Source organism: Thrips palmi, unplaced genomic scaffold, assembly GCF_012932325.1.
Source record: "Thrips palmi isolate BJ-2018 unplaced genomic scaffold, TpBJ-2018v1 HiC_scaffold_12, whole genome shotgun sequence".
Taxonomy (NCBI): Eukaryota; Metazoa; Arthropoda; class Insecta; order Thysanoptera; family Thripidae; genus Thrips; species Thrips palmi.
In genome coordinates this window covers 10,909,148-10,936,962 of record NW_023144623.1, presented here as the reverse complement: position 1 = coordinate 10,936,962, position 27,815 = coordinate 10,909,148, and the positions used below count along the sequence as shown (strand labels likewise).

Genomic DNA, 27,815 nt, shown 5'->3' with positions numbered 1-27,815 from the left:
CTGCTCGGGTGAGCGCCGCGGGCGCCCCGTTGGGGTGCGACAGAGACGGAGGCCTGCTCGGAGTGATGCAGCCGCGGGGCGGCGAGGCGACGAAGCTTTGCCGCCCGGCTCGTGCGGGGAATGACAGTGGAGGTGCCAGGATCCCCGATGCGGGGCGAAGCACAGTGGGCCAGAAGACCGGTGGAGACGGCCGAAACTCTAGAATTGTTTTGAGCTCCAGAGCTGATAAATGAGACTCGAACCGAACGTGTGACCCCACCAATGGATTGTTCTCCGGACGAGGATTCTCTCGGTGGGGTCACACGTTCGGATCGAGTCTGGAGGTCAGAACGCGCCTAGAATTTTGGCCGTCTCCACCGGTCTTGTGGCTCACTGTGCGGGGGGTGGAAGGCGAAGGGCGAGGCATGGGCCTAACCTTGGCAGCCTGGCCGCCAGTCGGTCGTCCTGCTCTCCATCGCCATCCTGGTATCCCGCCATGCTGCTGCTTTGCTGCTCTGTGGTGCGAATCTGTTATGCAAAAGCGTCTCGTCTCGCGGAGGCTCGGTTCGTGCGGCTTTCCTGCCCCCTCCCCCCCCCCCTTCCCCCTTTTTGCTGGCCTTGTTTTTCGCGCTCGTCGTTTTTTCGACGCCGTGTTCCATCGACCCCTCCCTTTCCATAATGTACCTGCACGTGTTGCGCGCTCCGCCGGAGTCTCGAATCGCAGTGTGACGAGGGCTGCCGTTTGCCTCGTTGTTTCGCTTGGTGTGTGTGTGTGTGTGTGCGTGGTGAAGGCTCGGCGAGACATGTGTGGGGCCTAACCCGGTCTGGTGCTCCGCGCCGCGCTAAGGGGCGCTGCCCCTCCCCGTGGGGTGCATGCACTCCGCCCCGCCGCTGTGCTAATTTTATTTTTCTTTGAGGCGGGGATGTGCTCGGTGCCCTGCAGCGACTGGAATGGGTGCCGTTCGAAATAAGAAATAGGAGCGGGTGTTGTTGACGTTTCGTGAGGAGTGAAGGCAGAAGCAAGTCGCTGTTTAGCCGGGCTTGTAATGCGATTGGGGAATGAGCAAGCGTGTGTGTGTGAGTGTTACCCGCACGACCCGTACCTGCATCGGTCGCTGACTCTACCCGTATCGCGGCACGGCCAGCACGCCCATTCCGAACAGTGGCCTTTGTCGCTCTGTCTCTCTCGCACTCGTGGGGCGTACCGCAGGGGTGCGAGAGAGACAGATCGCCCTTCGGAACGGCTCTGCAGGCTCGGTCCGCACGCGAGCGGCGCGGCTGGCGCGGCAGGCGCCCCGCTGTACGCCGGATTGGCCGGGCTGTTTGAGGAAGCGCCAGCCACAACGTCTAACGACAATGTCTAACGCCGCGCTGCCCTTGTTGTTGTTGCAGACCATGCCGTCTCCCAGCCCATCACGATGGTCCCCAGGCGGTCGGGCAGCTTCCCCGGCAACGAGGCGGCCAACAACATCTTGTCCCCGCGGTCCGAAACGGGCGGCCTCGGCGTCAAGATGGTCGAATACGTCCTGGGCACTTCACCCACCAGCAAGGACCTGGACGGCAGAATGCGAGGCTTAGTCATGGTGAGTACGACCGTGTTTCGCTTCCAACTTAGTTTTCGCGGCTTTTGCCACGTGTTTGCTCATTGTTTTCTCGTCCCTTTTCAGAACTCCGCCGACTCGGATAAGAAAGATAAGGAAAAAGCACCCAACTCCCCGTATGATTCAAACAAGAAAGACATGGAGAACGGCAACGCCGTGAACGTGCAGGCGAACGGCATTGTACAAAACGGTCTCTGTGACGACGACAAGGGATTCAAGTACGTATCGAGTCTATATTTCAGAGGAGCTCCAGCCCGGAAGAGAAGAGCAGATACGGAAGCAAGTACGGAAGTTTGTATGAGAAATATACGGTTTGGATGAGCCCCAGGCCTCATCCGCACCGTATATTTCTCATACAAAATGTCATTTCTTGCTTCCGCTTTTGTTTCTCTCCGAAAAACCCTATTCTTACCTATTATCGGTCCGGAAGGGCTTGTCCTCATGCAAGTGTTCGTCTCTATTTTTAGCCGGACCCCTGGCAGTCGTCAGCCTTCGCCGTCCGACGAGGACATTAACAAGAATAACGGTGGCATGGTTGGCGGGGGCGGCGGCGTGCCTGTCATGAAGGGCCACCCCCAGGAGAACCACAACGGAGCCGAGAACCACATGAACCACACTCTGCAGCAACTGAACCACCACCATCAGATGAACCAGCACCACCAGATGAACCAGCACCACCACCACCCCCTCAACGCCGTGCAGCAGCACCTTACTGTAAATATGGGGCTGCAGCAACAGCAGCAGGCCCAGCACCAGCAGGCCCAGCACCAACAAGCCCAGCACCAACAGGCCCAACACCAGCAAGCGCAGCAGCAGGCTCAGCAACAAGCACAACAGCAGCAGCAGCAGCAACAACAGCAGGCGCAGCAGATGCACAACCACCTCAACATGGAGAGCATGAGCCAGCACTTCGAGCACGTCATGACGCTGGACCCGTCGCAGACCATGGCGCAGGCCTTCGAAGCCGGGTAAGTAGGACCCTGCTCGCCGTGGTGCGTCTCCCCCAGCCGGAGGATCTTGTACTGATCGGCAGTTTGCTGCAGGTACCACCCTGGACCCGGCCCCGCGGCCACGGGCCCCCCAGGGGCCATGCTGGCGCAGCAACAGCAGCCGACGGCGGGCGGACCCGGAGCGCAGGGCATGGACTCCCCGGGAGTGCTGCCACCCAACTTCGACATCCAGGTAAGACGACGTCCATGTCCACGTCGGTGCGGACGACGGCAGTGAGCAGCAGGCACTCGTTGTCGTCGTGTGGGCGGTCCGCGGGGTCATTGCCGCCTCGGCGCGATGCACCGCGCGCGCGGGGTATCGCCGTTCGCGTCGTTGTGGCGCTGCAAGCCGCGAGTCTCGCAATGCGAGCTCCGCTGCAAAAGCGCCGTTTGGCACGCGGGATGAAAGGGCGGCCAGGGTGGGCTTGCAGTGGCGTGGCGTGGCCGGCGGTGACACTCGCGCCGGGGACTCCCACGCAATTACTCGCGACTGGCGCCGTGCTTCGCGCTCCGCCCCGCCGGCTTGCCAGTGTATCGATCTCCCGGATCAAAGCAGGGCCGTTAATTGCATTTGGCGGCGCACGCTGGCGCGGGGTATCGCCGCTGGTTTTGCCGGCGCCGGGCGGGCGCGTCGATACCCCGCGCGGTGGAGGCCCCTCCACGCGGCGCGGGGTAGTGCCGCCTGGCGGTGGGGTTCCGGTCTCGGCCGCGCGGTGGCGCTGAGGTGCGATCCGCGAGGCGGCACCGCGAGGTGGCCGTGGCGGGGCGCTACCCCGCGCGGCGCAAATCCGCGGTGTGGCGCGCGCCTTTGTTTGCTTTGTTTTGGTTAGGCCCTTTGTCCCGGCCGGCATTGTCGCCGCCACAATGATGATCCTCTCCGAGATCGCCTTCCCCGGCGCCGCCACGCCCTCGTCTCGTGCCAAATGTCAGCGCCGGCGATGCGTGGCTGCCACCGCGGGGGTGATGATGATGAGACGGCTTTCAGCGTGCGCCCGCCAATCGTCGGGGTGGCGCGGGGCGCGGGGCGGTAGGTGAGCGTGACTGGGGGCTGCCCGGCGCCTTGCTGCCGCCCCCGGCCGGCATAGTTGTGGCGAAGGAATTCGGTGACGCATCGCGGCGCGGTGACAGTGGCGGGGCGGGGCGGGGGGCGTCGTATGTTAGACTTGTTGGCGGCGGGGTCCTAATATAGCTCAGTCCCCGGCATGGCGTGGCGCGGCCCAGGGCTTTAGTCCGTTCCCTGTGTGTGTGAGAGAGACCAGGCCGCCGTCGTACACAGGTGCCTTCCCGCTCCCCAGGGGGCCGCAATGACCCCGTTGGGGACGCCGTCGGGGAAGTCCCCAAGTCCGTCCCGGCCAAGCCGGGCTAAAGGCATGCTAAAGGGCTGGGCGGGCCCTTTTGCGGCGTGGTGGTGCGGCGGGGCGCGACGCTCGGCGAGCCCTTTAGCTTTAGGACCCTCTGAGGGAAAGGTCGTCGACCGGCCGGCCATTCGCCGCCAGTCGGCGCCATTCGCGCAGGCGGGCGTCGGCTGTCCAAAAGCGCACCTGTCATGTCGGGCCCGCGGACAAAGGGGCGACGCCGGCCGTCTTTTGGGCGGTCGCGGGGGACGTGCCTTGACTGGCGCTAGGGCTAGCTTTTGGGCTGGCGCTTGGGCTGGCGCTTGGGCTGGCGCTTGGGCTGGCGCTTGGGCTGGCGCTTGGGCTGGCGCTTGGGCTGGCGCTTGGGCGGGGAGGAAGCTGTTGGGTCATTACCGGAGTAGTGCGCGCTTGGCTCGGCGCTGGGGCTGGGCTTCGCTCTGCCACTCCGCGATATTGGGTCTGTTGTCTTGCTCTCGCACCGCGCCTGGGCGTGCCTGGCCGTGCCTGGCCGTGCCGCGCGGGGTCAACACAATTTGCTCGCGCCGCGCGGCTCTGCTGCTCTCGGAGGTGGAAAGTGCGTGGAAGTGCCAAGGCCGCACGGGAAGCTGTGGAACTTCCCGGTGGTTGGGCGTTGGTGGTGGCGTTGTTCGCCCCGCTAGCCGCACCGCGCCGGCGCGCCACGCCACTGTGTGTAACCGAGGCCGCGCACTCCAGACCGCGGCACCGCGGCGTTGTCGCGCACCGCGGTGTCGCACAGTGGCGTGCCCGCTGGATGGCTGCGCGGCACGGAGGATGTCGGCGTCACGGTGCTTCGCGGCACGACGCGATATTTGGATTGTAATTGCTTGTTGTTGTTGTTGTTGCTGCTCCCCCTCGGGCTCCAGGCCCTTGTCGCCGCGGTCGCCGCGCCCAGTCACGCCCCGCGGCCGCCAATGTTGTTGTTGTTGCTGGCCGGCCCTTTTGTGGTGGCGGCTACGTGCCGTCACGACGCCGCGAGTCCGGTCCGTGTAATTTGGATCTGGATTACAGGCGGAGGTGTGATTGTGTGAGTGTGTGCGCGCGGCGAGGGCTTCCGGCGCCGGCAACGCGGAGTGGAGTCGGTACGCCGCCGTGGATACACCAACTCGTTATTACGCCCGGCTTGGCTCGGCCTGGCCGTGCTTGGCCTTGCCGAGGACGAAGGCACGAAGGCGACGACGGCGCGCTCGTTCCCCGGGGAGGCGAAGCTGGCCGCGCTGGCAGTGTGGGTGCCGTCCATTGCCCTTATTAGGCGGCGAGCACCTGGCCGGGCGACTCCTGGCAGCGCCGTGCCGCGGGCCGGGTCTCGCTGTCTCTCTCGCGCCGCGCCACGGCCCCACGAGTGCGAGAGAGACGGAAAGCACTGACCCTCATTGGCATTCCTGCGTCGCCGTGCCGCCGCACTGCCGCCGGACCCCGAGTGGCGCCTTGCTGCTCTGCGATAATGTGCCGGACAGGCCTTTTCACTTAGGTCCCTGAGGTCGCCGACAGTGTCGCGGACTCCCTTCCAGTGTCGCAGACTCGCCGGCAGGGGGCGGAGGAGGCTCTCTGAGGCCCTTGGGAGGGATGGCGCCTCACGTGCGCGTTCGGCCCGGGCTCTCCGATAGCCGTGGCGGCGGTGGCGTCCTTGCCCTCACTGCCCCTTTGTGGCCTGGCCGCCGTACAGCCACTTAGCGAGTAGGCACACACGCGCGCGCACACACACACACACACACACACGCTGGCTTGTTGGGTGCATCCCAGCTGGCTCCGCGCGGTCCGCCGTGTGTGGCCTGGAGCAGGCCAGTTGGCGCAGGGCCGCGCTGGACACGCGTCGCGCTGTCACAGCCGTGTCGCGCGGGGGCCATTACCGCCCATTCATCGGAGGGGAGGGAAGGAAGACATCACGGAATGAAAGCGGAGAGGGGGGGGGAGGCGGACTGAGATGTTTGTCACAATATTGGCTGGCGTGCTTGTGGTGTAGGCGCTAGCCGCGTCGCGCTGCGGTCGGGATGTCAATGCGAATCGCGCCCCGCCCCGCCCCGCCCCTGGAGTGCCTGCTGCAGATGGGCGCCGGGCGCTCGGAAGGGGGCCGCTTCCGAACGGAGCCTTTGTCGCTCTGTCTCGCACTCGCGCCGTTCGGGTTCGGAGTCCGACTACTGTACTGTGTCGTTCGCAGAGACTGATGCATTGCTTCGAAGGCTGACTGCACTACAACCGCGCGCTGGCTCGCTCGGTCGCTTGTGTTTGTTTGTGTGCGTGTGTGTGCGTGGTTGCGCTGTGGTGTGTGTGAGTAGAGTGTTGGCGGCGCTGCTAGGCGGTTCTGCTAATTCGCCCGACAGCGCGAACCAAAAGAATGAAGCGTTGTTTACCTCGCAGCTTGTTGAGTTGTCCCCCTTTTTGTTTTGCGTTTTGTGGCGTCGTTTCGAGGTAAACTCTGTCCCTGTGGTGCGGGGCCGGCCGGAGAAACTAGGGCAGATTTACTGATTTTTAAAAGAAAGATGTTTATTTTTGTTTTGAATTTTCTCGTCCTAATGGGCTGCGCCTACACTGAAGGGCGCGACGTCGCCAGGTCAGCTTTGACTGCAGGCACTGTGGCCCTAGAGGGTTGCGCCCTTTTCCATTTTTTTTCTCCTGGAAATTAATGTTGCTTGTCCCGCTTTGGAGCAGCGCCGCGGGTTGGCGTAGGGGCTGTGACATTTCGCGGGGCCGGAACGAAGTTTGGAGTGTCCTTTAGGGCATAGTGGCGGTACGGGCAGCGAGAGAGAGAGGGGAGGGGGGGGAGGGGGCGGTAAAGGTCAGTCGCAGCATGTGGGGCGAAGGGGTTGATAAAAGGGTGGGGCCGGGACGCGCTGCGGGCGCCGGGATTGGTTCCTGGCGGTCTGTGTGTGTGTGTACGTAAACGTCGAAAAAGTCGACGCGGAGGCCCCCCCGGTCCTAGGCAACCCGAACAACTTTCTGCGCTTACTTCGCCTGTGATAGTCGCAGCGCTGCTTCCAAGCCATTCTTTTTCTCTCTCTTTTTCCGCCATTGGTATTTGAACCCTGGCCGGCCAGCTGGCGGGGCCATGCTAGTCGAGGTCGCGCGGCACAAGGGGCGGCTCTGTGTCGCCGGCTGCCAGCACACTGCTGGCTAGAGAGAGAGAGACAGAGAACGAAAGACAGTGAGGGCAAGAGAGGCGTGTGTGAAGGATGTGGCGAGCCGGCGGCAGCGGCATGCCTGTTGCGTCCAGCAGCGGCTCACTCCAAACAGTGCATCAGTCGCTCTGTCTCTCTCGCACTCACGGGCCGTCGCGTCTGGGTGCGAGAGAGATGGACAGACAGCGCGGGGCCACTTTCTGTGTCCCATTAATCTTGTCCTGGTCGATGGTCTCGCACGGCCGCGCCGGGCTGCGCACTCTCCGCCGTTGCCGCGTCACCTTGGGGTGGATTTGAACCCGGCCCCGGGCTGCGCCCGGCCTGCGCCGGTCTCTAAAGCTGTCGAAAAGGAAAGAGCGAAGCCGTTTTTCTGTCGCTGTTTTCTTTTTCCGCGCTGTGGAGCTTGCTGCCTAGTTGGCTCTGCCATGGCGGCTCGCCGGCATGGGCGGGGCGGGGCGGGGCAGGCGGGGCACATTTGCAGACAATGCGCTATGCCCTCCGCCCCTCCGCGTGTGCACACGGACACACGCGCACCGCGGTCTCACTCATCGTTTCTCGAACCTTTCTCTGCTACGTTGAGAGTGTTTGTTAAGGGTGGTCAGTCCGTCCGTGCCGTCGCGTGCGCGTGTGTGTCTACTATGTGTACCGGTCAAGTGTTCGCTAAAATGGAATCGAACCGAACGACGGCGGAAAATGGAAGGCGTAGGCGGGTCCGGTCGCACAATGGGCTGGCGTTTTCTTTCTGGCACATGCTCGACACGCACACTCACAGACGCACACACACAGAGACACACACACAGACACACACACACACACAGACACACACACACCGCGCTTGACCCGATGCATATGCATTGGGCCGATGACAGCGCGGCCGAGTGGCGCCCTGCCCCGCTCCGCGCCGCCATACGCGGCTGCAGGGTGTCGGGTGTCCTGTCCGCCCGCTCGCCGTCGTCGCCGGGTCGCGCGATTAGCGCATTTGCATTTATTCGGGCCATGGAAACGAAATTAGGAGGGCTGGCGGCGCCTCTTGGACGGCCGTGCCGCGCCGTGCCGTGCCGTGCCGCTGCTGTTGTAACTTATTGGCGAGAGGCGAGCTTGGAACGAGGAGCGCGCCGTTCGTCCGGCCGTCCGGGCCGTCCCGTGGCGCATCGGATTTCGATAGCAGCGGGGGACTTTTCTCTGTCGGTTTGCTGCGAGGGCCCCGCCCCGCCTCACCCGCGGCCTGTCGCCGCCCCGCCCCTGCATCTTGCCCTGCGGGAGGAAAATCGGCTTACCCCCTCCCCCCGGGCCATTCTCGTTCTCTTATAATGTGGAAATAATAGGCGCCAAGTCTTTTGGATACAATTTCCCGCGAGCCATCAGGCAGCGCCGCCGGCAGCCCGAGCAGCCAGCCGGCCGGCCGATCGGGGCGTTTGCAGTGCAGCGGGCCGAAGGCGGACGAAATGAAAGTGGCGAGAAAACGGTATTGATTGTTTGGACTCGGATCGGGACGGACGGGTGCCACTCCGTCTCTCTCGCAGCGCTGCGGCCCTGCGGGGCGGCCCGTGAGCGTGGCGGAGACGGAGCGACGAGGAATCGGCTCTGCAGCGAAGGGCCCGGAGAATTAGCAGCGCGCTAACGAGCTGTTTTACTTCGGGCTCGCATCGGCGGGGGGAGGGATGGCGCCGTCCCCGACCGTGTTTGATACCCCGCACAAAAGCGGCGTCGTCCGCGGCGCCCTGCCCGCCGTCCTCCGGGCGTCCCTTTGTCCTGCGTGACGTCACGGCCGCGGCAGTGGGCTTTCCCCGCGCTTTTGCGGCGTTCGGGAAGCCCTGTGGGCGGGCCGAGGGCTCGGCCGAGGGACCCGCTGGAAGGCACTGCCATCTATCGCCGGGGGCAGGAGGGCCTTGGCCGGGCCAGGGAAGCGGCACCAGCTGCTGCACAAGTGAAATTTTGGTGACCGTACTGTACGGTCCTCGAAACTTGGGCAGAGGGGGCTTGACAGGGCGGCCCTGCCTGGCCGCCCGCCTCCGCTTTGGCCACGCCCGGCCGACCCGCATTTGAATTGGTACAGGGTGGGGGCCTTGCGGGCCTCGGCGAATAGTTGGCGTGGCGGCCCTGGCGGCCTTGGCGGGGAGGTGGAGGCGCCCTGCCGCCCCGATGCCGCCCTCCGTCCCCTTTGGTGGGCCGGGCCGTGACAGCGCCAATGAACTCGCTCGTTTGTCCTGTTTTGGCGCCGGCTCGCCGCATTTTTGCAATCAGCGTTTGCTTTGGGAGGTGTTGGCTCGAAGTGGCGGGGGCCGCGGGGCGGGGCTGGACTCGGGTGAAGGGTTACGTAGTTGGGGCCGACCCCGGGCGTCGTCGTCCTTCCTGTCTAATAAATATAGAGGAGGCGCTCCTTTGGGTTCGCCGTCCTGCCGACTTAGCGCCGCCGTCGCTTGATAAAAACGAAGAGGAAAGTTTTGTCGACTTTGGCGGCGGTGGTGGCGGTTGTGGCGGCGGCGGTCCGCGTGGGTGTCGCCGGCCGCCCCTTCCGAATGCTGCGCGCTGTGCCGCGCCCCCGCCGCCGTGCCGTCTCCCGGCGGTAAGTCGGTCGCATATTGCTTCCTTGCGTGTAATATCGCCGGAGCGCGAGGGGGAGTGGGGAGGGGCTACGGGAATCTCGATTTTATGGCAGGCGCCGCCTCGCGTGTTTGGCCCCCCCGAGAAAAAAAAAAAGTTTTTCGGCCGATTTTTTTTCAGTTATTTTTTTTTTCTCCTGTTGGCAATTTGCATAGTAGTGACATGTTGCGTGGCGGGTGGCGCCGATCGGCGTGGCGAATGTGGTGCGTCGGTGACGGTCTCGGTGGTGACGGCGTGACGCGTCGCCGAGTGAGTCGCGGCCTTGCGGCGCTGCAACAGAATGCGCGGGGCGGCGCGCTGCATATAAACCGTGGCGCACCTGCGCGGCGAAGGTCGCGGGCCGCGGATCGGACGTCGCCGTCGGTCGTCGGGGTCCGCCTTCGGCTGCCTTCGGCCTTCGGGGCGAGCGGTAGAGTCCTGTCATCTCGCCCAGCTGGCAGCATCCCTCCCTTCCTTGGCAAAAATAGAGCAAGAACCACCAGAAGAAAATTATCATCGCTAGCTGACATTGTTGGTAAAAAAAGTGTCTTAAACTGAACTTCTATTTTTTTTTTTTCGTGTTCTCACCTCGCAACTCCTCTCGCGCACTCACTCTGGGCGGCCGGTGCTCCTCTGCTGCCGAGCCGTTTCGATTTCGAAGGCTCGCTGCGTCTCTCTCGCACCCCTACGGGGCGCCCCTTGCGTGCGAGAGAGAGGCCGGGGCGTCGACGACGACCTGGTGGGCTGCAACGCCGCCGGTCTTTAAAACTCGTCATAAATTGTTGCGGTGGCTAAGCGTCCCACCGCCAGCGTCACAACAACCTCCTCCGCCGAGAGGAATGCCCAGCGCGTAAATCTGCGCGCGGCTCTAAATTAGAGTGGCGAGAGATGGCATGCGGGCCGAGGGGGCTCGTCTGTGTGTGTGTGAGAGCGTTTGAGGACTCGTGTGTGTGAGTTCGATTGGCACGTATCGTGACAAGGAAGTCGTCTCAAACCGCAGTGCTCCAGTTGGCACTCGACCTGGCCGCCGCCGGCTGCAACCGCACGCAATACCAGGGCGGTTCGGCGGGATGGGTCGGCTCGGCTCGTCCTTGGGGTCGGCGGCCAGGGCGGCCACATGGGGAGTCCATCGCGGAGATACCGCTGCAGGAAGCAGAACCGGCCACCACGTCGGCGTACAGTGGGCCAGAAGACCGGTGGAGGCGGCCAGAACTCTAGACGCGTTTTGAGCTCCAGAGTCGCTAAATGGGGCCCGAACCGAACGTGTGACCCCCACCAATGGAGAGCAATCCATTGGTGGGGTCACACGTTCGGTTCTAGTCCTAAGCGACTCTGGAGGTCAAAAAGCGTGTAGAGTTTTGTCCGCCTCCACCGGTCTTCTGGCCCGCTGTGCGGCGCGGCGCCCTGGAGCGTGCCGCCGTGCAAACTCAGCAAGTCGCTCACTCCCCCACTCGGCGTGCGCGGTGCGCGGCAACGCGGCCGCACCGGATGTGGGGTCGTAAAGGGCCTCGTCTTGGTGCGTTAGCGCGGTGGGCCTCGCTGGGCCTCGGCGCGGCCGCGTGCTGCCGGCCTGCAGGTGGGGTTCCGGTCGGCGGCGCGGCTGAGGTTCGCCGCCACGCCTGGGTACGCGCACGTGCCTCGCGCCGCCGCGGACGCCGTCGTCGTGGTGGTCGTCGTAGTGCTCCCCGGGGGGCGATCTGCCCGCGTTTGACGGCCTGGTGTTGAAAAGGGGCGGCGTCTCAAGGCCGCCGTGGAAATCATCATCGTGAACCCGGCCGACGATTCCCTTGGACCTTCACTCCTGAAAAAGGTCGGCGTTAGCTTCTAGCCGCGAAAGGCCTGATTGGCGCTCGCTCCTGCTCGTCCGTCCCGTCGTGGGCCTCGAGCCAAGAGGAGGGCGGGGGTGGGGCCGGGCCTCCGCCGTGTGGCCTTTCCGGCCCTGCCGCAGCATTCAGCCGGGGCCGGGGCAGTAGACTGATTCCGAGAGTCGTCTCCCACCCCATGAGAACGCCCCGTGAGTGGGAGAGAGACGGGGCGACGAAAAGAACTCTCAGTCTGCTGGCGCTGTCTCTCATCCCCGGAGGCATTTCATTTGGCCCTAGGACGGCGGGGAAGGGCAGGGGGGCTGCACGGGTGGACGGACGGAGTGGCACACCGCGTCGCGTCGCCAAGCCTATTGACTGCAGTCCGTGTGTCGCCGTGCTGGCCGTGCTGGCCGTGCTGCCGGTGGTCTGATTGCGCGGCTTGCCAGGTCGACGTGGTCGCGGAGTCGCGACGCCCGGCCGCAGGTTGGGTCGCTCCGCAAGCAGCACGCCCAGCACGGCGGTGGCAAAAACGGCGCGCTTTTTAATGAAGATTTTAATTGGCGGTGCTGGCTGGCGATGATGATGCGGCGTGCGCGCTGCTGCACTGCGTCCACTGTGCTGCTCGGCGCGCACAGTGGGCCAGAAGACCGGTGGAGGCGGTCAAAATCCGGGACGCGTTTTGAGCTCCGGGGCTCAAAACGCGGCCAGAGTTTCGGGGGCCCACTGTGCGGCGCAGCGGGTGTAGGTCAGGCGGGGAGGGCTTTGTCTGCCAGAATGAAGGGAGGCGGCAAAAGGCTGGAAATTGGGGTGCGCCGAGCGATTCCGGGAGAGCGTCGCTGTCTCTCTCGCACCCCCACGCGGGACGAGTGCGACGGAGACGGGGCGAGGGCGCGACTCTTGGGGGCGCCGCGCTTCCCGGAATGAGGCAGGTTCGCGGCGGCGTGGATGACGGCGCGGGGGAGCAGCGCGCGCTCTGGCGTTTTCGGCCTCCGCGCCGTGCTCGTCGCGGCGTGGCCGACCGGCCCGGCCGTGCAGTGCACTGCAGTGCATTCCCCGGTATTAAAAGCAGCGGGGACTTAAACGCCCGGGTGAGGCGACCGCCTGGCGACCGCCATCGCCGGCACCGCGCTGTTGCCGCGACCTCTTTTTGTTGCTCTTTTATTTGGCCGTGACAAAGGACCCGGGGAAAGGGCAAGAAGAGTACTGCGATGATGAAGGGCGGCCCTTCTTGTTTTATTCGGGCCGCGCGCGGTGTGTCTGCGCGGGGCGGGGCGGGGCGGGGCCGAATGAAGTTGTACTTTTAATCCCCGGCCGGGGCTGGAGGAGGCAAATGTTGGCTGGAAGAGAGCGGGGTCGCATTGTGATGCCGGCGAGCAATCTGTGGGACCGCGCCCCGCCCCGCCCCGCCCCGCCCCGCCCGACTGCAACAGGACTGTGGCTGGCTCCGCTGGCTGCGATGACAGGCTCTCCGGAGATTAGATGCAGGAGCGCAGCAGTGGCGGTGGAGGCCCACTGGAGGGGCGCACTGCAGATCGATGGCAGGTCCTTGCTGCTGCCGGGCGCTGCGGGTCCGGGACGGTCCGGGACACCTCTGGGGAGGCGTGTGTGGCACACTGTGCACCCCATCGAGGCTGCCTCCGTCCTGGGCGCATTCCGGCGCAAGCGTCGCGGAGGTGCTCTAGTACTCTGCCGACGGAAGTATAGCAGTGGTGCGCCGTGCCGCATGAGTCCCGGCCGCCGCAAAGACGCGGTCGGTTGTCGCGGCTTCCCTTGCACCGCTTCCCCCGTGCCATCCATCTCTGCCTCGGCCTCTATCTTGCCGGGATCGGCGCGTGTCCGCGTCGGCCCGCCGGAAGCGCAGTGGTGCCTGGCTGCCAGCCCGGGCGGGGCGGCTGGCGGGGCGGGCCTCGTGATTCCTCTGTGACTCTGTGAGGTGTCTGGCACGGCGGCGCCGTCGGTGCACCCCGCACTTAAAATAAATTAGCCGTGACGGCGAGGTCGCCTTTTCGTTTGACAACGCCGGGCTTGTGTGTCGTCGGCGCGGCTCGGCGCGGCGCGGTGGGCGAGGAGGCGGTTTTGCACCTGTGTGGCGGCGGCGGCGGCGACGAAGGGTTGGTGGGGGTGGCGGCGGCGTTGCCTGGCTGTGGTTTGCCGGGTGGTCCCCCACGTAATGCAATAAAGGCTCCGGCACCCACCGCCTCCGGGGCTCAGTCCGGGGCAGCGCAGAGCGAGAGGGGGGGCGGGGGGGGGGGGGAACTCCGGAGACACGTCGCGTGGATTTGTAAATCGGTCGCAGAGTCACGGACGGGGCCGCCGTTGAGGAAGCCGTGAAGAAACTTGGGGTGGGAATGGCGAGCATTGGTTGGCGCGTTCCGCTTGACCCACCTCGGCTCGGCCGAAGCAGGGCCGAAGGAGGGCCGAAGGCGAAGCCGGAGGCATTGGCCGGTAAAGCGGCGAATCTGCAAACCTCACGCCACGGCGTTTCTCTCTCTTTCTCGGTTTTTGCCGCCGTTCGGCCGCGACGGTTTTCGAAGATCGATTTCTCGCTCTGACCAGCTGGGCGCGGCAGGTCACTGGGCGGCCGTGTCGCCCCGGATTAATTGTCGCTGTCTCTCTCGCACCGACGGGGTGTCCCTTAAGTGTGCGAGAGAGAGCGCCGAGAAGCACTGTTCGGAACGGGTACACTGCGGCAGCGCTTAGGGACGGCCCCGGAGGGCTTGCTGGCTGCTAGCTAGCTGGCTGGCTAGCTGGCTCGCCTAGGTGGGTTCGACAGCCTGCTGCATGCCTCGGCTCGCCACCCCGTTGAGATCGGATCTGCAAAGGCGGTCGGGGAGGGGGAGGGGGGAAGGGGCACACAGCGTCGCACAGCGTCGCTAAGCTGAAATATGAAGAGCAAAACGGATTTAGCCCAGCCTGCTGCATGGCCCCGCACCGGACGCCCTGCTGATTGTCTGTGCCAGAAACGGCGGGCCGTTTTTCGCTAGTTGGTCATTTTTCAGCCGTGCAAAGTTTCAGAGCCGAGCCCTGAGGCCTGACCAGAGGCGTAGAAGTGAAGCGAAAAACTGCTTCCTTGGCCGCTTGACGCCCTGCTGATTCCTTCAACAAGTGCTAACGACCGGCCGGCCGGCTGGTCCGCGCGGCGCCTCGCTGGGGCTGCGGGGGGCCGCGGGGGTGGGGGTGCGCTGTGCGCGGGGCGTGTGCTGGAGCGGGGGAGGCAGAGTTTAGCCGTTTCATTGAGTGGCGAATTGGCTTGGAGATGAAGCTCCTCCCCTCCGCTCCGCACCGCGGCCTTTTGGCCCAGGCTGAGATCCGTTGCCTTGATCTCTTCCCCGGCCTGGCCCTGCCTGACGAGCTCCGTGGCGGCGACTTTGTGCCGGTCGGGAGATTTCTTTCTCTCTTTCTCCCTCGTTTCCCTCGCCGGCGCTCCTTTTTCGCGTGCGCCGCGGTGTTGATTGTGTCGTTTGGTTGTACCGGTTGTGTCTCGGGCGCACTGCCTCTCGCGGCGTGCTTGGGCGTGCTGGCCGCGCGGCCGCGGGGTCGTTGCTCGCCCGGCTCTGTGCAGTCAGGCGGGCAGGCAGCCGCGCTGGCAGGGCTGGCAGCCACGGCCCGGTCGAGGGCCCGCTGGGTACTCGCTGGGTACGGTCGGTACGGTGGGGGCCGGGCCCGCCTCGGCTCGCGAGTACTGCGGGTACCTAAGCCGCCTCGGTGTGGCTTGGCTGTGCTCGGCTTGCTCGGCGTGGCCGGAGGTTCCCATGGGACCGGGCCTGCCCGCTAAACTGCTCTGCATAGTTTGGGTGGGAGTTTGGTTGTTGCACGGACGGACAGGCCCCTTGGCACGCCGGCCCGTCGAACAGACGCGTGGCGCGGGTTGCCTACCCGGCCTCCGTGAGGGGCCATGGCGCCTGGCGGGTAGGCAGTCCTGTAACGCACCCCTGTCTGCGGGTTGCCTACCCGGCCTCCGTGAGGGGCCATGGCGCCTGGCGGGTAGGCAGTCCTGTAACGCACCCCTGTCTGCGGGTTGCCTACCCGGCCTCCGTGAGGGGCCATGGCGCCTGGCGGGTAGGCAGTCCTGTAACGCACCCCTGTCTGCGGGTTGCCTACCCAGCCTCCGTGAGGGGCCTGGCGGGTAGGCAGTCCAGCGTGGCCCACGCGCGGGTCTGCGGGGTTCTGCGCCAACCGCACCTCGGATGGAGAGGCGCTGGGAACCTCAAAGGAAAAAGGAAAAAGGGGGGAAAGGAAAGGCTTGCTTATCGCTCGACTTGATTCCCTCGGCTGCCTTTCTTTGGAGAGGCTTTTTGCGGCCCGGAGACGGACGGTGGGGACGCGAAGCGACGCGAAGACGGAGTCGACGAAAGCAACAAAGTGGGAATTATTTTGTGCGGTAGTTTTCGATGGCGCCGATAGTGGCTGGGCTGCGCGGGCTGCCTCGCCGGCTTCTCGATGTAATCGTGCTGCTCGAGACGGGTCTGGGGTTAAATTGGCTCCGGGCTGCTGCTGCTTCTGGCCGGCCGGCTGGCGCTGACTGATGCGGCCGAAGTGTCGGGCCGCCGCTACGCTGCTAATTGTCCGTCGTGCCTTGACCTTGCCGCTGTTATTACTACAGTCGCCCCCTTATTTCCCGCCTGGAAGTCGGAAGGCGGACGGACAGACAGACAGACAGACAGACAGACAGACGGACGGAGCTGCAGCAATGCAAAGGCATTGTGCCTTGCCGACAAGTAGCCCGATACGCGCGGGGTGCTTCGTCGCGCTGTCTCTCTCGCACTCGTGGGGCGTCCCGCCGGGGTGCGAGAGAGACGGAGTGAGCCCTGCAGCCCGGGCCGCCAGTCGGTGCCGCTCCTGCAGATGGAGGGCCCAATTGTCGTCCCAGAATGTCGTGGTGGCCGGCGTGGCCGCCCGGCTGGGGCTGCCAGGCTGCCACTGCACCGTAATTGGGTTTGGCCGCTGGGTCCGGCCGGGTCTGGGTATCGGCGCTGTGCATCGCGCCGCGCTGCCGCGCTAGTTCGCCGTTTTGTCGTGACCCCCTTGGTGGCGGTGTTCTCGGCGGCGTTGACCTGGCGTGTGCATTGTCCGTGTAGCGGCGCCGGCCTGCCGGCTGGCTTTCCAAGAGTGTAAGCCTTTGTCCAATTACGAGCTCATGGGTGTGTGAGTGCGTGCGCCTGTGTGTGTGTGTGGCTCTTTCGCTGGAAGGGGGTCGGTTTGTTCACAACGCCCCACGGCGTGTCTGAGACGCCGTGGCTGCAGGGGTGTGAGCGCAGGGGGTGGGGCGATGCTGCACGTGGTGTTTCCGCGCTGGACCGGCTGAAGGATGCCGCCGCCGTCGCTCTGTCTCTCTCGCACCTGGACGGGACGCCCCATGCGTGCGAGAGAGACAGAGCGCCGGCCTGCGCGGGGCAGGCAGCAAGCGAGTCGTTACCGCCGGTAATAGAGCGACGTGACGTGGCGTCGACACGGGGGCTGGCGCAGGTTGGCGATGATTGGCGCGGGGGTGGGGGGTGGACGCCGTGCGCGGTGCGCGTTGCGTCATCCGACGACGTGGACGTGTATAGCCTCCCCGTCGACTCGTCGATCCGCGTCGGAATGGGGGTGAGCCGGGAAGACCCATAAGCCAAACCCCCCGACTGTACATAATAACGCCACAACGGCAGCGCCCTCCCGCGCTCGAAGTCCGCCCCGCGAGAAAAAAAAAGTGTACTAACTCTACTTTATTATTTAGCAATTTTTGAAGTTTTATTTGAGGCACTCAAAATCGTAATATATATCAAGATTGCACGCCCTGCCTGTGTGTTTGTGTTCTGCCGCGTCCGTTCATGACTTAACGTGATTGGCCTGTCGTGCTTTTTCTCTCTCCCCCCGTCGTCGGCGACGTGCCTCGGTCCTGGCTGCTTTCAAGGGCGGGCCCGGTCCATGCGGCCGTGCGGCGCGGACCTGAATTGAACCCCCCCCCCCTCCCTTTTCCACTGGTGCAGCGCCAGGCACGCGACACAGCCGACCCTTGTTTCGGAGGAAGAAGACATCCCCCTCCCCCTCGCCTTCCCCACGGCGGCCCCGACCCTCCCCAACACATTTGGCACAGTTTCAAAGCGCTCCGCCATCTGGCCGCCGCGCACTGGTACTTGTTGGCGTGCGTGGAGCGCGACCCGACGCGGCTCGACCCGGGCGGCCCGGCCCCGCCCTCCCGCTCGGCTCGGCTGGGCTCTCGTCGGGGCGCTCGGCTCGGACGCGCTGCCGGATGCGGCCCTTCGCTGCAGCGCTCTGCAGGCGAAGCGAGGGCTTGCCGTCGGCTTGCCGGCAGGTGCGTGGCGATCGGACGCTCTGATTGGCTGTCGCTGAACGTGCGGACTGTGCCGTAACTGGAAACATCATTTCCTGATCTCTGCGCGTTTCGCGGCGGTGGAGGCGGGTGCGCGGACGGCGACGGTCGCCCTCTGTGCGTGGTCGTGGCGGTGGTCGCGCTGCTCGAGGTGCTGCAGGCCCTCTGTGAGGTCGGGACCGTGCCGCCACGCTACGCTTGCTGCGCTGCGCCGTCGTGGTCGTCTTCAATTTGACGCTTTTTACCGACCCTCCTTTTATTTTCTCTCTCTTTCTGCTTGCCATTCTGCTCTGGTTGCTGCGGGGCGTTGCGATGGCTGGAGCGACACCTTGAGGGTCCTTCGGTACGGTGCGGCCCGGCCCGCCCGGCCCGCGGAACGGTCTGCGCGATGTGCTGTGAAAATGCATTTCTTTTTACGGCCGGCACGCCGAGGTGGCCGAGGTGCGGTCCGCGGTCCGGCCCTTCGACTGCCTGGCGGTGTAGCCTACTTGCGGTCGCTCTTCTTCCTCTCTTCCCCCCCCCTCCCCCCCGCGCCGGCTCTGGTCGTTCCCGCCTTTCTCCCGCGTTTAGACGGTTTGCACAGTCGTTCTGTTGTTGGCTTTTTTCCCGCCGCCCCGATGAACAGGCAAATGGTGTTCGATCGAGGGCGGGCGGACGGGCTGTCTGTCTGGGTGCTGGAGTCCCTGCCGCGGCCTGGAGCTGCCTGGAGCGCACGGCGCCGCTGGAGGCGCTGCAGGCCGCGAGTGCCACGAGTAACGGTGCCGTGCCATTGGCGCGGGCATGCTGGGGAGCGCGAAGCGTGATCTCTCCCCCTCCGCGAGTCGCTGGAGAGCCGGAGGGGTACTCGAGGAGGTACTCGAGGAGGTGCACGACGGCGGCGACGTGCGCAGCGGACGCGTCCACGACTTGCGCGATGCGGTGCGGTTTGCCGCCAATGCGAACGCGGTGCAGCAATGAAGTGCAGGACGTGACGGCCGGGCTGGGCTTCCTGCACGCCGACATCGGCCGACATCCTCCAGGCCTGGAGTCCAGGCTGATGACTTCCGGGCGCAATCCCTCCGGACCAGGCCGTCGCACAGTGGGCCAGAAGACCGGTGGGGACGGCCAAATCTCAAGACGCGTTTTGAGCTCCAGAGTCGCTAAACAGGACTCAAACCGAGCGTGTGACCCCACCTATGGAGTGTTCTCCGAACGAGGAACCCATTGGTGGGGTCACTCGTCCTGTTTAGCGACTTCGGAGCTCAAAACGCTTCTAGTGTTTTGGCCGCCGCCACCCGTCTTCTGGCCCACTGTGCGGACCATGCCGTCGTGGCTCGCGGACGGCCCCCCTTTCTGTTTGCCTATCCTTTCTTTGTCTCTGCGGTACCCGCCCCGCCGCGGTGCCTCCAGTGCCTCCGCGCGGCGTGCCTGGACTCCAGGCCCTGGACTCCAGGCACCGCTGGCACCCGGCCCCTGGAGAAAGGGGTCAGTGTCCTCGTTCGCTGCCTGTGCCTTGCGCCTCGTGCCGAGCCGAGCGCGGCGCAGCGCGGCCGGGCCGGGTTCTGGATGAGCTGCGAGCCGAGCCGAGCCGCTGTGCCCTTACATGCCCTACCGCGTCACGGTACCCTGGCCAGCTCAGCCGCAGACGGCCGGTCGGACGCTCAGGCAGACGTGTGGATAGCTAGCTGCAGACGTCTAGTCCCAAAAGCAGGCGCACAGGCACCACTTACCAGCGTGACCTACATCCACGCTGGATAGCTCGGACGGGCTGTGCTTCGCTGTGCCTGCAATCGCAATCGGCGACCTCACATGAACGCGAATACGCGTGTGTGCGTGCGTGCTGGCTGCCCCGAGGCGTGATAGGGCCTTGGGAGTATCGTATACCGGATTCAATAAGTTGGCCTGGGCGTGCGTTGGCCGGGCCGGGCTGCATGGCCTGCATTGTTCGCTCGGTAATGGCGAATCGTAAAGGCTGGGGATTCCGAACGCCGCCGTCGCGGCGTCTCTGTCGCACGCATGGCGCGTCCCGGCGGAGTGCGAGAGAGAGAGAGACTGTTCGGAATCGGTGTGGCGGCGCGGGCCAGGTGTCAATGGAACGGCCTTTATCGGCCCCACGGCCCAGCCTCGGGCCTGCCCTCGGGCCCGGGGGGCTCTGTGCCCGCTGCTGCTGCTGCTGTTGTTGTCGCTGGCGTGGAAGTTTTAAGTCGCCCGGTCGGTCCCACGACCCTCTGCTCGGCCTGCAGTGCCCTGGCAGTGCCCTGGCAGTGCCTGCATGCAAAAGTTGTCCGCGCCCTCTTCTTCTTTCTCCGGCCGGGCAAATAAAAGGAGCGCTTCGCCGGGCTTGGCCAGGCTTGGCTAGCGCTGAGAATCCCAATTAACTCTGGGAGGCGTCGGCCCGGCCGCCCCGCCCCGCCCCGCCCCGCCCCGCCCCGCCATGCCGGCGACGCTATTTCAATAATTGAGTCCGGGAAAGGGCGCCACGCCACGCCACGCCGCGCCGATGCCCAACTTGGCCAATGGATGTCTAATCCATTGTGGGCTTCGGCTTTGCGAGTTTTCGGATCGTCGCTTCGTTTAGTCGCGTCGCCCTCCCTTCCTCTGTGTCGCGCCGGAATCAATCATGAACCCCGTCGCGTCGAGTAAAGTCGGCCAAACTTGTGGTGTAGTATCGGCGGGTGGCGGCGGCACTGCCCGGAATAGGGGAGGTGAATTTGTCGCGCTGGTGCGCTTCTTGGCGTGGCGACGGAGAAAGCCGCGGCAGCGCGGCCACGCCGATGTCTTGGGGCGGCGACGCGGCGACGCGGCCACGGCAACAGGTGGCGCAAGGAGCAAGGCCACGGCCGCCAACGTACCGAATGGCCGAACGCCGCGCCGAGGGATGGCGAAGCGAAGGGAAGCGGGCGCCGAGGACACGCACCTCCGGCAGGGCCGCGCGTCCACGGCCCGCTGTGAAGGCGCGGTCGAAATCCCGGGCGGGTTTGGAGACCCAGAGTCGCTGAACGGGACTCGAACCGAACGTGTGACCCCACCAATGGACTGCTCTCCGAACGATGAATCCATTGGTGGGGTCACACGTTCGGTTCGAGTCCTGTTTAGCGACTCTGGAGCTCAAAACGCGTCTAGGGTTTTGGCCGGGTGCGCCTCGAACGGCACTCGCCCTGGACTCGACGTTGACTCGACGCCGCCTCGCAACGGCGTGCATCGAGTCGAGTCCGTGACTCCCAGACGCCCCCTCGGCCCCCGGCAGGCCGTCGTCGCCGGGCCGTCGGCGGGCCCTCGGTGACCGAGCACTGAGCGCGGTGGCATAAATATTCAACCGGGTGCCGGCTGAGTGTACGCTGTGTTACTGACTCGTTTTGTTTTTTTGGTTTGTTGCAGGTGGGTTTTTCGAACGCTCTTGCAGTGTGTTGATTAAAGGCAGTGACGCGACGACGATCGCGCTGCTGGTGCCTGGTGGGCAAGGCGGTGAGTCGGCGGCCGCGGTTTAGCCGTTGCGTGTCTGTCTGTCTGTCTGTCTGTCTGTCTGTTTGTCTGTCTGTCTGTCTGTCTGTCTGTCCGTCCATCGTTGCTGCTCCCATTCATGAGTCGTGCGTGCGTGCACGGAGAAGGGAAGCTGTGTACGCCCCGCTGTACTGTCGATTCAGATGAGCGCGGGAAAAGATCGCGTACGTACTGCGTGTGTCTCTCTGTGTGTGTGTGTGTATGTGTGTGTGTGTGTTGCGCGATGTCTGTTGTGCAGGACACGACATGTTGTCGCGCACACACACTCACGCACACGCAGGCAGCCGCGTGTTGCGCGTAACCGGTGTCCGCGTCTACTGCGCGTACACAGTGGTGTGTGTGATTCAGATTCCTGCGGCCGTTTCCGACCCGCTGCTCTAATTGAAATTATGATTGCACTAATTCGCCCACTGTGTGTGTGTGTGTGTGTGTGTTGTGCAATTCCTCGCGCCCGTCATGCGCGACTCTAATGGTGAATTTAGTCGGCAGGCCTTTTCTCCAGAAAGGCTTTGGCTTCTGCGGATCCTGGTCTAGGTCCTCAATTATTTATCTTTTTTTTGTTCTGTTGGCGCCCGTGCGACGGGCTTGCCATGGGCTCGCCGAGCCGGGCGGCTTGGGAGGCTTTTGGCCGCCCGGCGCCGTCTTCTTGCTTCTGGCAGTGGTGGCCCTCCAAGTCCGGCCTTGCCTGCCCCAGACCCCTCGGCCCGCCTCGGCCCAGCTCTTGGCCCTTCCCACGCAGTCCGCTTCGTTTCGTTCCGTTTCGCCAAACGTCGATTCTCTGTAAATAGTTTCATGTCTGAGATTCCGCAGTGCGGTGTCGCTGCCTCTTCCTCCCCTCCCCCTTTCCCCTTCTCCCTTGTCTTGCCCACGCCTTCTTCTCTCTGTCCGTATGGCGATCCGGCCCCGTCGTTTTCTTTGCTGAAAAGTGGCTGTGATGAAAAATTCGACACTCATAGTGCCCCCCTGCCAGCCCGCAGAGATGATGCCGACGCTTCAAGTCTTCTCTTTGCTGGAAGGACTCCCTAATTGTTTCCCATTTTCGTTTGTTAACCTTTTTTTTTGCCTTGTTCCTTCCTTGCTGTTCCGTGCCGGTGGCGGCGGCCGGGCCGCGCGGCGTTGCGCGAAGGGGCTCTCCAGCCGGCGCAGTCAGCGACCCGGTGGCGCGGCGTGGCGTGGCGCGGCGTGCTCTTCCGTACCTGCCTCTTCCTCCCCTCCCCCCTCGCGGTTCCTCTGGGCAGCGTGAGCAGCCAACTGTAAATCTCGACCGCGCTGGCTGAATGCGATGGAATTGACTTGCATCCCGGGGAGGGGGCAGGACGCCGTCGACGGCCGGTGCACGGCGGCGGCGACGGCACTGGTATGGTCCTGCCGGTGGTACTTGAGCCCCGCGGGAAGGGAAAGGGATTTGGCGCGGGGGCTTCGGCATTGTCTGTGCGCCTCATTTCGCGACTGCATTGTGTGCGGATTTAGGCCCCCTGCTGCGTGTCCGAGTGTGTGTGTGTGTGAGAGAGAGACGTGATCGAGAGGTTTCGGGGCGCTAAAAATAATGACCTGAGTGTGTGTGTATCACAACACGGCGGCGGCGGCGTATTACACGCGCGGCAAGGCTGGTTCCGAACGTCGCTTTCGTCGCTCTGTCTCTCTCTCTCCGCAGAAGCGCGACAGAGACGACGACGAGAGAGAGAGAGAGGGTATGGCGGTCGTGGGATTGAGTCAACAGCGAACGCGTGCAAAAGTGTGGCCTGGGTGTCTCGCTGCTCCAACCCCTTACCTGTGTGTGTGTGTGTGCGCAGGGCGAGGGCCCGAGGCCAATAGGGTGGGGTTGTGGGGCGACCCCGGCCGCGCCCGAGGGACGGGTGATATGACGGCGGTGATGTGTGTGGCTATACGGGGTACGTGTACCGTACCTCGTGTGTGTGTGGCTGGCCACGTCGCGCCTGTGTACACACACACACGCACACGCGGAGGGTTGTCGTGTACATTGGCCTTGGCATTCGGCATGGCTTGGATGGGATCAGATCGGCCGGGAAGCCCTCCATGCGGTGTGGCCGGGGCTGCGGCCCGACCGGCTCGGCGCCGACCCTCTAGCTCGCCAGCCCGGCCGGGCCCGGCCCCTCCGCCCCACAAGCCCCTGGCTCAGCACCGCCACCACGCCACCGCTAGGCTGCGCGGCCCAGCCTTGGCCCTTTCACGGCCCATCGGACGTGGAGGGCTAGAGGCCCTGCCATGCTCCGCCATGCCCGGGGTCGCGTCGCGTCGGCCTCGTGACGCGGAATGGACACACGCCGCCGCGCGAGCAGAGCATGGAGTACGTAGCTCAGGCGTCCGGGGGTCCGGGCGTGGCAAGTGCAAGGCCAAGTGGCCCTCCAAGCGGCAGTCTGCTTGCTGCAGTTGGTGTCGCCTCGAGACCCCGCCACGCACCCCCTGGGGTCGACTCCTCCTCGGGGCCCTCGAGGAGGGGGAGGGGGAGCTGCAATCACGTCGCTGCCGGTCGGCGCGCTTGCCGCGCTTGGCGGAGTGTGAAGCTCCTGAATGTCCTCTAGCGACTTTGCCTTTTCGCTTTGCGTTCGCGGGGTGTCTCGCTCTAGGCGGACGCGCTGGTGGCGGACTGTCCTCGGGCTTGGCGCCTCGCGCGCCGCGGCGTTTGCGCGCCGTTTAGTGGGAAAGCCTGCAAGTGTGGCCGGTCGCTGGCGTCGTGTGCTGTATGCGGCCAGGAAGTGGCGGCTGGCCTCTGTGCCTGGCGTGTGTGTGTGTGTGTGTGAGAGAGAGAGGTGTTGTGTGCGAGCGCGCGGTGTTTTACGAGTGCAGTAACAACGCTGCCGGGTCAATGTTCTCGGAAGGGATGACGACGTGTGGACGGGATCGATGCCTCTGTGTGTGTGAGAGTGAGCGTGTGAGAGAGGTTTTCGGTGGGGTTGGCGACACCATCCTCCGACACCGGCGGCGCCCCCACCCCCTAATTTGTGCCATCAATCTCGTGGTCCGCTTCGCCACGCTCGGCTCCGCTTCGGCCCGCCGCCGTCGTCCTAACCACCTTGATGTGCAATTAAGACGCCGCAGCCGCATCCTCGGTGCCGCAAACCCGCGGGGTTGGCGCGGCGTGCCGGGTTTTGCCCCCCACCCCTCTGCCCCCTTGCCGCGTCTGCCAGAAAGTAGTGTATAAGGCGGTGGCGCCTGATTGCTTTCTGTCTTCTTTTGGAGGCAGATGGCGCGGCCTGGTGGCGCCACTACAGGGGGTGGGGTTGCTTGGCGGCGTCGGGGAGCAGCAGCGGTGGCGGCGGCGGCTTAATTGAGGCACTGCAGCATCTGGATGCACCTGCCGTGATGTCACGCCCGCGATGCCGCGGTGGATGTAGAAAGTGGCGTGGCACTTTCCTCCGTGATGACGGCTTGGGCAAGCCACCGCGCCTGCCTGCCTGCCTGGCACCGCGGCGCGTCGGCCCGCGACGAAGCCTTCTCGCGGGGGCGTGACTCCGAGACAACAGGTACCCGCCAGCTCGGGGGTGGCGCCGCTGCGCCGTTGGCGTGACTGACGACGGGCTTGTGGTCGCGCCGCGCGCTCTGCCTCGCCGCGGTTTCGGCGCGGAGTCGCTGTGTGCGCGTCGCTTCCTGCTGGAGGCTGGGCCGGGTTACCCCGTCAGCCCCTGCGGCCCTGCGGTCCGGGTGACTCGGTTTTTGAAACTCCTGCCCCTCCTTGCTCCCGCACTTGGAGGCCTGCCGGCGGGCAGGAAGCATCTGTCTGCCGGCCGGGGGTGCTCTGGGGAAGGGGCCGGGGCGGGGCGGAGAGTGTTCCGGAAATTATCAGACCAAGTCGTTGCCCCGGGCCGGGCTGGCCGGGCTGGCCGGACCCGTGCTGGAGCAAGACGAGGCAGGGCAGGGCGTGGGGCGGAGGGACGTGGCCGCGTTGTGCCGCGTTCCCCTGCGGTCGCGCTGCACACCGCGCTGCACCGTGCCTGCAGCGCACCGCACGGCCTGGCCGGCCCGGCCGTTGCCGCCGTGTTGACACTTTCCTATCCGCAGATGGACGCGCGCGGTGAAAGCTCGATCGGCCTCGCTAGCCTCGCTTGAGGCGGACGGATGGACGTGTGGCCGCCGAAGGGTCGGCCGAGGTTTTTCCTGCAGTGCGTCTAAACTGTCAGATGTGTGGAAATGAGGTCGACTTGGTTACACTACGCAGCGAACTGGTTTTTCAAACCTCGGGCTTGTTTTCCAATCGGTAACCATGGCGCCGGCGCGGTAGGCAGCTTGGCGGCGGCCCGGTGCACGCGCGGCGCGCGGGTGGCCTACCCGGTGCGTGGCAGGCGCTTTGAGGAGGCTGCTGGCTGCCGCGAGTGTGTGGTCGTGCGTGTGTCCGCCGTGTGCGTTGTTGACGCCGTGCTTGGCGTGTTTGTCGCGCGGCGGGGAGCCCGCCAGCCAGCCAGCCCAGTGGCCCGTCCTGTGCCGTCGCGCGGCGCGAAGGCAAGATATTTTTTCCCGTCCAAGTTCTCGGGGGTGATGGCCTCTATTTTGACGCGCCGCGGCGCTCCTCGGGGACTCATCACGGGTCGGGCGCGAGATCGAAGCGAAGTGGAGGGAAGGAAGGAAGAGGGGACCACGACGACGACTCGGAAACCGAAATTGACGGCGTTGTGACAACGTTGTTTCCTGGCCGTGGACGTGCTGGCGCCGCCCCCGTCGTCGAGAGAGAGAGGGAGACAGAGACTTTTGTGGGTCGCTGGGTCGCGCATTGGGTCGTGCGGCGTTCGATTCGTATTTTTCCACTCGGAGTGCCTGGTTTTCCATCTGCCCCTACACTGCGCGGGCCCCCGGCTTTTGTCGCACGGCTTTTGCCCGTCTCTCCCTCGTCTCAACCCTTTCGCACGCGTGCGCCAGAGTCACGCGTCGTCGCCCCCCCCCCTTCCTCCGTCCGCCTCTGTCTCTCTAAGCGATGTGCCAAATCGCTCCCCGCGGGGACGAAATTCCTCGACAGGTACGCGCGGTATAAATAGCGGGCGGTGCGCGGCGTCGTCGCGGCTGCGCGGTGGCGGTGCGGTCTCTGTTGATACTCGCGCGCGACGCCGCGCAGCGCTGCATTGTGGCCGCGCCGTGGCGAGGCATGGCGGGGCCCTTGGCCGCGCGGGGCGTGGCGGGGCGTGGCGTAAATAAGTGCCGAATAATGTGGGCTCATCAGGCGGGGCGGCGCGGCGCGAAAACTGTTGGATTGACGTGTCGTTTGCGGGGGAGGGGAGGGGGGAAGTCGAGGACGGACGCCTGGCGACGCCGCGGGCAGCTGTCTCGACTCTCGAGGCGCGTCTCCGATTTTTGGCGGCCGGCTGCTCCGCCGTTTGGCGGTTCGACGCGACGGGGCCGAGGCGCGGTTGAGACGAGGAGGCTGTTGTTTGCCTACCTGGACCGCGGGCGGCGGGAGGCCGCGGCGTTTATTTCGGGCCAGGACGCCCCGCCGCTGCCTGCCGCTGCCCGCTGCTGCAGGTGGATGCCGCGGCCAAGTGGGCCTGACGCTGGCTTGCCCCCACTCCGCGCCGCCACGCAGAAGTGCTTGGAGATGGTGGCGCTGACCCGGCCGGGCCCGCGCCGCGGAGCGCCGCGGAGCATTGCACCACGCCGCCGTAAGTCACGGTGGCGGGCCCGCGTCCAGGCGTGGCGAGGCGGGGCGGCGCGGGGGGGAGGGGGCGTCTAGTTGGGGCTGAAAGCGCGCCGGAGCGACGCGGCCCCGCGCCACGCCGCGCTATGCAGCGGAGAAGAGTATGACGCTCATGAAAATTTCATCGAAGTTTTAACTAGCGCCGGGTGGTGGTTCTACACTCTGTCTCAGGTCGGAAGAAGCCTGGCCTTCCTCCGGTATCGCAGCGGTAGTGCCACTACCTGCTGCCGAGGGCCTGCGGGAGTCGGGGGCGGGCACGACCCGGGCCGGTCCCCCGCTGAGAAGGGTCTGTCCCTTTTCATTGACACCGCATTTCTAATGAGCATCGAGCAGCGCGTATCTTAAACTACTAGAATAAGGGCAAATTCGTACAAACTGGTTTGAAAAATGGACCAAGCAGAAAATTTGAGCGAATTTAAAAAAAAAGTTGTCGTGAATATGTTAATTTTGAGGTGAACCAGGGAACGGGGCCTAAATAAAAAATCTAACAAAACCAAGAATTTTTCGTTAAAAAAAAGGTAAATTTATTGACTAGGGTGTGGATTGTTAAATTCAAATAGAAACTCAAATAAATTCAAATAGAAATTCAAATAAATTTAAATAAATTCAAATTGAAGACACAATATGACTAAATCATTGAAACTTCAAATATCTTCATATGTTCTGTCAGTTTCCTCTTCCTCGTTTCTCTGAAAAGAAAAAAAGAGAACAGATTAATAAACTGTTCACAGCGGACCTAGCATGTTTCGAAGGAGCATTGTAGTGACAAAGTACCTGGTTCTGAAATGCACGCTCGCCTTCCGGTACGGGTACAGCTACGGGGCCCTCCACATATTCCAAATTTGCAACCTGGAAAGGAAGATAAATAATTTAAGTCCTTATTCGAGCTCAAATTTTAGCGTCGTATTTGAGCGCTCATCTAATTTTTCTAGTGG

At 64.5% G+C, this 27,815-nt stretch overlaps 1 protein-coding gene across 9 annotated transcripts in view; it reads left to right on the top strand.

Annotated features, from left to right (window-relative positions):
• The window catches only part of LOC117640641 (pumilio homolog 2-like), a 109,192-nt gene that overhangs the window by 29,826 nt on the left and 51,551 nt on the right, over positions 1–27,815 (top strand). For all 9 annotated transcript variants that reach the window (XM_034377351.1, XM_034377352.1, XM_034377350.1 and 6 more), the window contains 4 exons: positions 1,372–1,562; positions 1,647–1,798; positions 2,048–2,548; positions 2,624–2,762. In XM_034377351.1, coding sequence (XP_034233242.1) covers positions 1,372–1,562; positions 1,647–1,798; positions 2,048–2,548; positions 2,624–2,762 — 983 coding nt within the window. The remainder of the gene's footprint in view (positions 1–1,371; positions 1,563–1,646; positions 1,799–2,047; positions 2,549–2,623; positions 2,763–27,815) is intronic.